General features: G+C 36.9%; 1 protein-coding gene across 1 annotated transcript in view; it reads right to left on the bottom strand.

Moving 5' to 3' along the window:
• LOC139561638 (low affinity immunoglobulin gamma Fc region receptor III-A-like) overlaps positions 1-11,765 on the bottom strand; it is a 97,869-nt gene extending 86,104 nt beyond the window's left edge. Inside the window, exon 1 of the mRNA XM_071378878.1 lies at positions 11,453-11,765. Within this exon, the coding sequence (XP_071234979.1) occupies positions 11,453-11,477 (25 nt within the window). The 5' untranslated portion in view covers positions 11,478-11,765. The remainder of the gene's footprint in view (positions 1-11,452) is intronic.
• Positions 11,766-13,731: the final 1,966 nt, after the last annotated feature.

The following is a 13,731-nucleotide window of genomic DNA, read 5'->3' as shown; positions in this document are numbered from 1 at the left end:
CGGTATAGCTAGAGTACCCAAAACTTGGGCGCCGACGACTAGTACACATCTACGACAGATATATGAAATAGCATCATAAAATGTTTCTTACTTTTGCTGATCTTCCATCAGAATGTTGGACAAGGTGTCCTTTGTCCAGAACAATCGTTGTTTGGATTTAGAACGTCCATTTTCCCTCTTGAATTAGCAAGCACACTAGCCAAGTGGCACGGATCTCTCCATCGTCAACAAAGTCAGAGAACGGAACACGGCAAAACTCTCGAAAAAAATTCAATAATCTGGTTAAACTATATTGAAAAAACATACTTTACGATGATATGGTCACATGTATCAAATACAATCAAAGCCGGAGATAGTAGTCGCCTATAACGGCAGCTAAACAGAAGGCAATTCCAGGTACCACCTCGCGCTCTCCAGAAAACCGGAAATGGGGGACACGTCATACAAAGAGCTTGTATTCCACTTCAGACCAAGATAAACACTAAATTTCTTCTCTCACCGCCTCTTGACATCCAGGGGAAGGTCTATGAAGTGCATGTATACTCATACGTATCATGCCCATTTATAGGCAGGAAGAAGAACAGAGCCTCGATTTCAGACTTTCCACTTCCTGGTCAGGAAGTTTGTGCCAAATGAGTTCTGTTTGACTCACTGTAACGTTCGTCTTGTGGTGCATGAACGGACCAAGGCGCAGCGGGTGATGAATACATAACGATTTATTTAAATGACAGACGAAACACGAAAACACTAGAACAAACTACAAAACAATAAACGAAGGCAACAGACCTGAAACAAACAAACTTACATATAGACGAAGAACGCACGAACAGGAACAGACTACCTAAAACGAACGAACAAACGAAACAGTCCCGTGTGGTATACACTGACACAGGAACAATCACCCACAAACAAACAGTGAGAACCTCCTACCTTAATATGGTTCTCAATCAGAGAAAACGTCAAACACCTGCCTCTAATTGAGAACCATACCAGGCCACACATTAACCCAACATAGAAAACACATAACATAGACTACCCACCCCAACTCACGCCCTGACCAACTAAACACATACAAAACAACAGAAAACAGGTCAGGAACGTGACACTCACAGATATAATTCAAACGGTTTTAGAAACTAGAGAGTGTTTTCTATCCAATAGTAATAATAATATGCATATTGTACGAGCAAGAATTGAGTACGAGGCCGTTTGAAATGGGCACCTTTTATCTGGTTACTCAATACTGCCCCTGCAGCCCAAACAGGTTAATGGTGGCGGTTTTGTAAAAACCGTGGCTTCTTCCTTGCTGAGCGGCCTTTCAGGTTTTGTCGATATAGGACTCGTTTTACTGTGGATATAGATACTTTTGTACCTGTTTCCTCCAGCATCTTCATAAGGTCCTTTGCTGTTCATCTCTAGGAGACAGAACGCGTCTTCTTCCTGTGTGGTATGACGGCTGCGGGGTCCCATGGTGTTTATACGTACTATTGTTTGTACAGATGAACGTGGTACCTTCAGGCGTTTGGAAATTCCTCCCAAGGATGAACCAGAGGTCTTGGCTGATTTCTTTTGATTTTCCCATGATGTCAAGCAAAGAAGCACTAAGTTTGAAGGTAGGCCTTGAAATACATCCACAGGTACACCTCCAATTGACTCAAAATATGTCAATTAGCCTAACAGAAGCTTCTAAAGCCATGACCTAATTTTCTGGAATTTTCCAAGCTGTTCAAAGGCACAGTCAACTTAGTGTATGTAAACTTCTGACCCACTGGAATTATGATACAGTGAATTATAAGTGAAATAGTCTGTCTGTAAGCATTTGTTGAAAAATTACTTGTGTCATACACAAAGTAGATATCCTAACCGACTTGCCAAAACTATAGTTTGTTAACAAGAAATTTGTGGAGTGTTTGAAAAACGAGTTTTAATGACTCCAACCTAAGTGTATGTAAACTTCCGACTTCAACTGCATTAAACCACGTAGATAAAAAAATATATAGATATTAACTAAATAGATATTAAACTATATAAATATAAAACTATACAACCATTAAACTATATATATTTTATACTATATAGATATCAAACCATATAAAGATTAAACCAGATAGATATTAAACCATATAGATATTAAACCATATAGATATTAAACCATATAGATATTAAACTATAAAGATATTAAACCATATAGATATTAAACCATATAGATATTAAACCATATAGATATTAAACCATATAGATATTCAACTATAAAGATATCAAACTATATAGATATTAAACTATATCGATATTAAACCATATAGATATTTAACCATATATATTAACCATATATATATTGAACTATATAGATATTAAACCATATAGATATTCAACTATAAAGATATCAAACTATATAGATATTAAACTATATAGATATTAAACCATATAGATATTAAGTTATATAGATATTAAACTATACAGATATTAAACCATATAGATATTCAACTATATAGATATTAAACCATATAGATATTAAACCATATAGATATTAAACCATATATATATTAAACCATACAGATATTAAACCATACATTAAATGAACCATATATATGTTAAACCATACAGATATTAAATGATATAGATAGTTAACCATACAAACTGTATAGATATTAAACCAAACAGATATTAACATATTGATATTTAACTGTACAGGTATGAAACAATAGTGATATTAAAGATATTTTTCAACTCACAGAGAATTAGAAAGATATGAAACTATACAGATATTAAACCATATAGACATTAAACCATACAGATATTAAACCTTATAGATATTAAAATATACATATATTAAATTATGTTGACATTAAACCATTCAGATAGCACACCATACAGATATTAAACTACACATTTATTAAACTATACAGATATTAAACTATATAGATATTAAACCACACAGATATTAATAAATATTAAACTATATATTAAACATACAGATATGAATATATAGATATTAAACCACAATAAACTTTACAGATATTAAAGTGTACAGATATTAAACCATATAGATATTAAACCATATATATATTCAACTATATAGAAATTAAACCATACAGATATTAAACCATATAGATACAGTTGAAGTCGGAAGTTTACATAAATCTTAGGCAAATAGATTTCAACTCAGCTGTTCACATTTGACACCTAATTCTAGTAAAAACTCCCTGTCAGCTGGGATGTACAATCTTTGTGCAGTTACAATCTGGCTTTTTAACTTCTAATGGCTGCAGCCCGGCGTCGGTACACTTATGACAACAGCCACTTCAAGTGCAGGGCGCGAAATTCAAAAGATATATTTTTTTAATATTTAACTTTCACACATTAACAAGTCCAATACAGCATATGAAAGATACACATCTTGTGAATCCAGCCAACATGTCCGATTTTTTAAATGTTTTACAGCGAAAACAGCACGTATATTTATGTTAGCTCACCACCAAATACAAAAAAGGACAGACATTTTTCACAGCACAGGTAGCATGCACAAAGCCAACCTAACTAACCAAGAACAAACCAACCAAACTAACCAAACTAACCAACAAACAACTTCATCAGATGACAGTCTTATAACATGTTATACAATAAATCTATGTTTTGTTCGAAAAAATGTGCATATTTCAGGTATAAATCATAGTTTACATTGCAGCTATAATCAGAAATTGCACCGAAAGCAGCCATAATAATTACAGACACCAACGTCAAATACCTAATTACTCATCATAAAACATTTCTGAAAAATACATAGTGTACAGCAAATGAAAGACAGGCATCTTGTGATTCCAGCCAATATTTCCGATTTATTAAGTGTTTTACAGCGAAAACACAATATAGCGTTATATTAGCTTACCACAATAGCCAGAAACACATGCCATTTCCCAGTAGCAAAAGGTTAGCGATCGTAACAAACAAGCAAAAGATATATAATTTTTGACTAACCTTGATATTCTTCATCAGATGACAGTCCTATAACATCAGGTTATACATACACTTATGTTTTGTTCGAAAATGTGCATATTTAGAGCTGAAATCAGTGGTTATACATTCTGCTAACGTAGCTACTATTTCCCACAACGTTCGGATATTTTTCTGACACTTTTTCTGACACACATATTCTGACCAAATAGCTATTCATAAACATAACTAAAAAATACATGTTGTATAGGATATGATAGATCCATTAGTTCTTAATGAAATCACAGTGTTAGAATTCTAAAAAATAACTTCATTACGACATCCAGCTTCGGTATAGCTAGAGTACCCAAAACTTGGGCGCCGACGACTAGTTCACATCTACGACAGATATATGAAATAGCATCATAAAATGTTTCTTACTTTTGCTGATCTTCCATCAGAATGTTGGACAAGGTGTCCTTTGTCCAGAACAATCGTTGTTTGGATTTAGAACGTCCATTTTCCCTCTTGAATTAGCAAGCACACTAGCCAAGTGGCACGGATCTCTCCATCGTCAACAAAGTCAGAGAACGGAACACGGCAAAACTCTCGAAAAAAATTCAATAATCTGGTTAAACTATATTGAAAAAACATACTTTACGATGATATGGTCACATGTATCAAATACAATCAAAGCCGGAGATAGTAGTCGCCTATAACGGCAGCTAAACAGAAGGCAATTCCAGGTACCACCTCGCGCTCTCCAGAAAACCGGAAATGGGGGACACGTCATACAAAGAGCTTGTATTCCACTTCAGACCAAGATAAACACTAAATTTCTTCTCTCACCGCCTCTTGACATCCAGGGGAAGGTCTATGAAGTGCATGTATACTCATACGTATCATGCCCATTTATAGGCAGGAAGAAGAACAGAGCCTCGATTTCAGACTTTCCACTTCCTGGTCAGGAAGTTTGTGCCAAATGAGTTCTGTTTGACTCACTGTAACGTTCGTCTTGTGGTGCATGAACGGACCAAGGCGCAGCGGGTGATGAATACATAACGATTTATTTAAATGACAGACGAAACACGAAAACACTAGAACAAACTACAAAACAATAAACGAAGGCAACAGACCTGAAACAAACAAACTTACATATAGACGAAGAACGCACGAACAGGAACAGACTACCTAAAACGAACGAACAAACGAAACAGTCCCGTGTGGTATACACTGACACAGGAACAATCACCCACAAACAAACAGTGAGAACCTCCTACCTTAATATGGTTCTCAATCAGAGAAAACGTCAAACACCTGCCTCTAATTGAGAACCATACCAGGCCACACATTAACCCAACATAGAAAACACATAACATAGACTACCCACCCCAACTCACGCCCTGACCAACTAAACACATACAAAACAACAGAAAACAGGTCAGGAACGTGACACTCACAGATATAATTCAAACGGTTTTAGAAACTAGAGAGTGTTTTCTATCCAATAGTAATAATAATATGCATATTGTACGAGCAAGAATTGAGTACGAGGCCGTTTGAAATGGGCACCTTTTATCTGGTTACTCAATACTGCCCCTGCAGCCCAAACAGGTTAATGGTGGCGGTTTTGTAAAAACCGTGGCTTCTTCCTTGCTGAGCGGCCTTTCAGGTTTTGTCGATATAGGACTCGTTTTACTGTGGATATAGATACTTTTGTACCTGTTTCCTCCAGCATCTTCATAAGGTCCTTTGCTGTTCATCTCTAGGAGACAGAACGCGTCTTCTTCCTGTGTGGTATGACGGCTGCGGGGTCCCATGGTGTTTATACGTACTATTGTTTGTACAGATGAACGTGGTACCTTCAGGCGTTTGGAAATTGCTCCCAAGGATGAACCAGAGGTCTTGGCTGATTTCTTTTGATTTTCCCATGATGTCAAGCAAAGAAGCACTAAGTTTGAAGGTAGGCCTTGAAATACATCCACAGGTACACCTCCAATTGACTCAAAATATGTCAATTAGCCTAACAGAAGCTTCTAAAGCCATGACCTAATTTTCTGGAATTTTCCAAGCTGTTCAAAGGCACAGTCAACTTAGTGTATGTAAACTTCTGACCCACTGGAATTATGATACAGTGAATTATAAGTGAAATAGTCTGTCTGTAAGCATTTGTTGAAAAATTACTTGTGTCATACACAAAGTAGATATCCTAACCGACTTGCCAAAACTATAGTTTGTTAACAAGAAATTTGTGGAGTGTTTGAAAAACGAGTTTTAATGACTCCAACCTAAGTGTATGTAAACTTCCGACTTCAACTGCATTAAACCACGTAGATAAAAAAATATATAGATATTAACTAAATAGATATTAAACTATATAAATATAAAACTATACAACCATTAAACTATATATATTTTATACTATATAGATATCAAACCATATAGATATTAAACCAGATAGATATTAAACCATATAGATATTAAACCATATAGATATTAAACCATATAGATATTAAACTATAAAGATATTAAACCATATAGATATTAAACCATATAGATATTAAACCATATAGATATTAAACCATATAGATATTCAACTATAAAGATATCAAACTATATAGATATTAAACTATATCGATATTAAACCATATAGATATTTAACCATATATATTAACCATATATATATTGAACTATATAGATATTAAACCATATAGATATTCAACTATAAAGATATCAAACTATATAGATATTAAACTATATAGATATTAAACTATATAGATATTAAACCATATAGATATTAAGTTATATAGATATTAAACTATACAGATATTAAACCATATAGATATTCAACTATATAGATATTAAACCATATAGATATTAAACCATATAGATATTAAACCATATATATATTAAACCATACAGATATTAAACCATACATTAAATGAACCATATATATGTTAAACCATACAGATATTAAATGATATAGATAGTTAACCATACAAACTGTATAGATATTAAACCAAACAGATATTAACATATTGATATTTAACTGTACAGGTATGAAACAATAGTGATATTAAAGATATTTTTCAACTCACAGAGAATTAGAAAGATATGAAACTATACAGATATTAAACCATATAGACATTAAACCATACAGATATTAAACCTTATAGATATTAAAATATACATATATTAAATTATGTTGACATTAAACCATTCAGATAGCACACCATACAGATATTAAACTACACATTTATTAAACTATACAGATATTAAACTATATAGATATTAAACCACACAGATATTAATAAATATTAAACTATATATTAAACATACAGATATGAATATATAGATATTAAACCACAATAAACTTTACAGATATTAAAGTGTACAGATATTAAACCATATAGATATTAAACCATATATATATTCAACTATATAGAAATTAAACCATACAGATATTAAACCATATAGATACAGTTGAAGTCGGAAGTTTACATAAATCTTAGGCAAATAGATTTCAACTCAGCTGTTCACATTTGACACCTAATTCTAGTAAAAACTCCCTGTCAGCTGCGATGTACAATCTTTGTGCAGTTACAATCTGGCTTTTTAACTTCTAATGGCTGCAGCCCGGCGTCGGTACACTTATGACAACAGCCACTTCAAGTGCAGGGCGCGAAATTCAAAAGATATTTTTTTTTAATATTTAACTTTCACACATTAACAAGTCCAATACAGCATATGAAAGATACACATCTTGTGAATCCAGCCAACATGTCCGATTTTTTAAATGTTTTACAGCGAAAACAGCACGTATATTTATGTTAGCTCACCACCAAATACAAAAAAGGACAGACATTTTTCACAGCACAGGTAGCATGCACAAAGCCAACCTAACTAACCAAGAACCAACCAAACTAACCAAACTAACCAACAAACAACTTCATCAGATGACAGTCTTATAACATGTTATACAATAAATCTATGTTTTGTTCGAAAAAATGTGCATATTTCAGGTATAAATCATAGTTTACATTGCAGCTATAATCAGAAATTGCACCGAAAGCAGCCATAATAATTACAGACACCAACGTCAAATACCTAATTACTCATCATAAAACATTTCTGAAAAATACATAGTGTACAGCAAATGAAAGACAGGCATCTTGTGATTCCAGCCAATATTTCCGATTTATTAAGTGTTTTACAGCGAAAACACAATATAGCGTTATATTAGCTTACCACAATAGCCAGAAACACATGCCATTTCCCAGTAGCAAAAGGTTAGCGATCGTAACAAACAAGCAAAAGATATATAATTTTTGACTAACCTTGATATTCTTCATCAGATGACAGTCCTATAACATCAGGTTATACATACACTTATGTTTTGTTCGAAAATGTGCATATTTAGAGCTGAAATCAGTGGTTATACATTCTGCTAACGTAGCTACTATTTCCCACAACGTTCGGATATTTTTCTGACACTTTTTCTGACACACATATTCTGACCAAATAGCTATTCATAAACATAACTAAAAAATACATGTTGTATAGGATATGATAGATCCATTAGTTCTTAATGAAATCACAGTGTTAGAATTCTAAAAAATAACTTCATTACGACATCCAGCTTCGGTATAGCTAGAGTACCCAAAACTTGGGCGCCGACGACTAGTTCACATCTACGACAGATATATGAAATAGCATCATAAAATGTTTCTTACTTTTGCTGATCTTCCATCAGAATGTTGGACAAGGTGTCCTTTGTCCAGAACAATCGTTGTTTGGATTTAGAACGTCCATTTTCCCTCTTGAATTAGCAAGCACACTAGCCAAGTGGCACGAATCTCTCCATCGTCAACAAAGTCAGAGAACGGAACACGGCAAAACTCTCGAAAAAAATTCAATAATCTGGTTAAACTATATTGAAAAAACATACTTTACGATGATATGGTCACATGTATCAAATAAAATCAAAGCCGGAGATATTAGTCGCCTATAACGGCAGCTAAAGAGAAGGCAATTCCAGGTACCACCTCGCGCTCTCCAGAAAACCGGAAATGGGGGACACGTCATACAAAGAGCTTGTATTCCACTTCAGACCAAGATAAACACTAAATTTCTTCTCTCACCGCCTCTTGACATCCAGGGGAAGGTCTATGAAGTGCATGTATACTCATACGTATCATGCCCATTTATAGGCAGGAAGAAGAACAGAGCCTCGATTTCAGACTTTCCACTTCCTGGTCAGGAAGTTTGTGCCAAATGAGTTCTGTTTGACTCACTGTAACGTTCGTCTTGTGGTGCATGAACGGACCAAGGCGCAGCGGGTGATGAATACATAACGATTTATTTAAATGACAGACGAAACACGAAAACACTAGAACAAACTACAAAACAATAAACGAAGGCAACAGACCTGAAACAAACAAACTTACATATAGACGAAGAACGCACGAACAGGAACAGACTACCTAAAACGAACGAACAAACGAAACAGTCCCGTGTGGTATACACTGACACAGGAACAATCACCCACAAACAAACAGTGAGAACCTCCTACCTTAATACGGTTCTCAATCAGAGAAAACGTCAAACACCTGCCTCTAATTGAGAACCATACCAGGCCACACATTAACCCAACATAGAAAACACATAACATAGACTACCCACCCCAACTCACGCCCTGACCAACTAAACACATACAAAACAACAGAAAACAGGTCAGGAACGTGACACTCACAGATATAATTCAAACGGTTTTAGAAACTAGAGAGTGTTTTCTATCCAATAGTAATAATAATATGCATATTGTACGAGCAAGAATTGAGTACGAGGCCGTTTGAAATGGGCACCTTTTATCTGGTTACTCAATACTGCCCCTGCAGCCCAAACAGGTTAATGGTGGCGGTTTTGTAAAAACCGTGGCTTCTTCCTTGCTGAGCGGCCTTTCAGGTTTTGTCGATATAGGACTCGTTTTACTGTGGATATAGATACTTTTGTACCTGTTTCCTCCAGCATCTTCATAAGGTCCTTTGCTGTTCATCTCTAGGAGACAGAACGCGTCTTCTTCCTGTGTGGTATGACGGCTGCGGGGTCCCATGGTGTTTATACGTACTATTGTTTGTACAGATGAACATGGTACCTTCAGGCGTTTGGAAATTGCTCCCAAGGATGAACCAGAGGTCTTGGCTGATTTCTTTTGATTTTCCCATGATGTCAAGCAAAGAAGCACTAAGTTTGAAGGTAGGCATTGAAATACATCCACAGGTACACCTCCAATTGACTCAAAATATGTCAATTAGCCTAACAGAAGCTTCTAAAGCCATGACCTAATTTTCTGGAATTTTCCAAGCTGTTCAAAGGCACAGTCAACTTAGTGTATGTAAACTTCTGACCCACTGGAATTATGATACAGTGAATTATAAGTGAAATAGTCTGTCTGTAAGCATTTGTTGAAAAATTACTTGTGTCATACACAAAGTAGATATCCTAACCGACTTGCCAAAACTATAGTTTGTTAACAAGAAATTTGTGGAGTGTTTGAAAAACGAGTTTTAATGACTCCAACCTAAGTGTATGTAAACTTCCGACTTCAACTGCATTAAACCACGTAGATAAAAAAATATATAGATATTAACTATATAGATATTAAACTATATAAATATAAAACTATACAACCATTAAACTATATATATTTTATACTATATAGATATCAAACCATATAAAGATTACACCAGATAGATATTAAACCATATAGATATTAAACCATATAGATATTAAACTATATAGATATTAAACTATAAAGATATTAAACCATATAGATATTAAACTATATAGATATTAAACTATAAAGATATTAAACCATATAGATATTAAACCATATAGATATTAAACTATACAGATATTAAACCATATAGATATTAAACCATATAGATATTAAACCATATAGATATTTAACCATATAGATATTCAACTATAAAGATATCAAACTATATAGATATTAAACTATATAGATACTAAACCATATAGATATTAAGTTATATATATATTAAACCATACAGATATTAAACCATACATTAAATGAACCATATATATGTTAAACCATACAGATATTTAATTATATAGATAGTTAACCATACAAACTGTATAGATATTAAACCAAACAGATATTAACATATTGATATTTAACTGTACAGATATGAAACAATAGTGATATTAAAGATATTTTTCAACTCACAGAGAATTAGAAAGATATGAAACTATACAGATATTAAACCATATAGACATTAAACCATACAGATATTAAACCTTATAGATATTAAAATATACATATATTAAATTATGTTGACATTAAACCATTCAGATAGCACACCATACAGATATTAAACTACACATTTATTAAACTATACAGATATTAAACTATATAGATATTAAACCATAAAGATATTAAATTGATATCTAGACATTGAACCGTATATATATTAAACTGTTTAGATAATATTAAACTCACAGAGTAGAAGACAGGTGTGTTCCATCTTAACGTGTCGATCACTAACTGTATCTAAACTCTAGTGACTTGTAGCCTGTCCATCCCCCGACCCACCTCTCCTCTCTACCCATCTATACTTCCTCTTGAGATGGACTGAGAGGTGTGAAAGATGTGTGTGACAGAATGAGGGGGCCTAGAGAGAAGAGATACACAGAGAGACAGAGAAAGAGAGACTGAGAGTAACAGTGAGAGAGAGATGGAGAGAGAGAGACAGGGAGATAGACAGAGATAGGGCGATATAGAGATAAACAGAGACACGGAGAGAGAAGAGAGATAGAGAGGAGTTGCATGTATCAAATCAAATCAAATTTTATTTGTCACATACACATGGTTAGCAGATGTTAATGCGAGTGTAGCGAAATGCTTGTGCTTCTAGTTCCGACAATGCAGTAATAACCAACAAGTAATTTAACCTAACAATTCCACAACTACTACCTTATACACACAAGTGTAAAGGGATAAAGAATATGTACATAAAGATATATGAATGAGTGATGGTACAGAACGGCATAGGCAAGATGCAGTAGATGTTATAGAGTACAGTATATACATATGTGTCACGTTCCTGACCTGTTTTCTGTTGTTTTGTATGTGTGTGATGGTCAGGGCGTGAGTTTTGGGTGGGCAGTCTATGTTTTCCGTTTCTATGTTGGTTTTGGGTTGCCTGGTATGGCTCTTGATTAGAGGCAGGTGTTTTGCGTTTTCCTCTAATTGAGAGTCATATTAAGGTAGGTTGGTCTCACTGTTTGTTTGTGGGTGATTGTCGCTGTGTCTGTGTATTTTGCACCACACGGTACTGTCTCGTCTCGTTCGTTCGGTCGTTCCTGTCTGTTCATGTGTTTCCTCGTTTCATGTAAGTTCATAGTTTAGGTCTGTCTAGTTCGTTTTGTTATTTTGTTTATCATTCAAGTGTATTTCGTTTCGTGTTTTTCCGTCTTGTCAAATAAACATTATGTATTCATCACCCGCTGCACCTTGGTCTACTCACTCACCGAAAGAGAGCCGTTACAGAATCACCCACCAAACCCAGATCAAGCAGCGGGTTAACGGACAGCAACGACAGCAGCAGTGGGAAAAGGAGGATTGGACATGGGAAGAGATCCTGGACGGTAAAGGACCCTGGGCAGAGCCAGTGGAGTGCCGCCGCCCCAAAGCGGAGCTGGAGGCAGCGAAAGCGGAGAGGCGACGTTATGAGGAGGCAGCACGGAAGCAAGGCTGGAAGCCCGCAAGTACTACCCTAAAATTTCTTGGGGGGGGGCTAAGAGGTAGTGGGCCGAGGGCAGGTAGGAGACCTGCGCCCACTTCACAGGCTAACCGTGGAGAGCGGGAGTACGGGCAGACGCCGTGTTACGCAGTAGAGCGCACGGTGTCTCCTGTACGGGTGCATAGCCCAGTGCGGGTTATTCCACTTCCCCGCACTGGTAGGGCTAGATTGGGCATTGAGCCAAATGTCATGAAGCCGGCCCTACATATCTGGCCACCAGTACGTCTCCTTGGGCCGGCTTACATGGCACCAGCCTTACGCATGGTGTCCCCGGTTCGCCAACACAGCCCAGTGCGGGTTATTCCATCTCCCCGCACTGGACGGGCTACGGGGAGCATGCAACCAGGTAAGGTTGGGCAGGCTCAGTGCTCAAGGGAGCCAGTACGCCTACACGGTCCGGTATTTCCGGTGCTACCTTCCCGCCCCAGCCCAGTACCACCAGTGCCTACACCACGCACCAGGCTTCCAGTGCATCTCCAGAGCCCTGTTCCTCCTTCCCGCACTCGCCCTGAGGTGCGTGCCCTCAGCCCGGTACCTCCAGTTCCGGCACCACGCATCAGGCCTATTGTGCGTCTCAGCCGGCCAGAGTCTGCCGTCTGCCCAGCGGTGCCTGAACTGCCCGTCTGCCCAGCGGTGCCTGAACTGCCCGGCTGCCCAACGCCGTCTGAGCCATCTGTCTGCCCAGCGCCGTCTGAGCCATCCGTCTGCCCAGCGCCGTCTGAGCCATCCGTCTGCCCAACGCCGTCTGAGCCATCCGTCTGCCCAACGCCGTCTGAGCCATCCGTCTGCCCAACGCCGTCTGAGCCATCCGTCTGCCCAACGCCGTCTGAGCCATCCGTCTGCCCAACGCCGTCTGAGCCATCCGTCTGCCCAACGCCGTCTGAGCCATCCGTCTGCCCAACGCCGTCTGAGCCATCTGTCTGCCCAACGCCGTCTGAGCCATCTGTCTGCCCAGCGCCGTCTGAGCCATCCGTCT

This window comes from Salvelinus alpinus, chromosome 31, assembly GCF_045679555.1.
Source record: "Salvelinus alpinus chromosome 31, SLU_Salpinus.1, whole genome shotgun sequence".
NCBI lineage: Eukaryota > Metazoa > Chordata > Actinopteri > Salmoniformes > Salmonidae > Salvelinus > Salvelinus alpinus.
The sequence above is the reverse complement of the archived record's forward strand: the minus strand, read 5'-3'. Positions and strand labels throughout refer to the sequence as shown.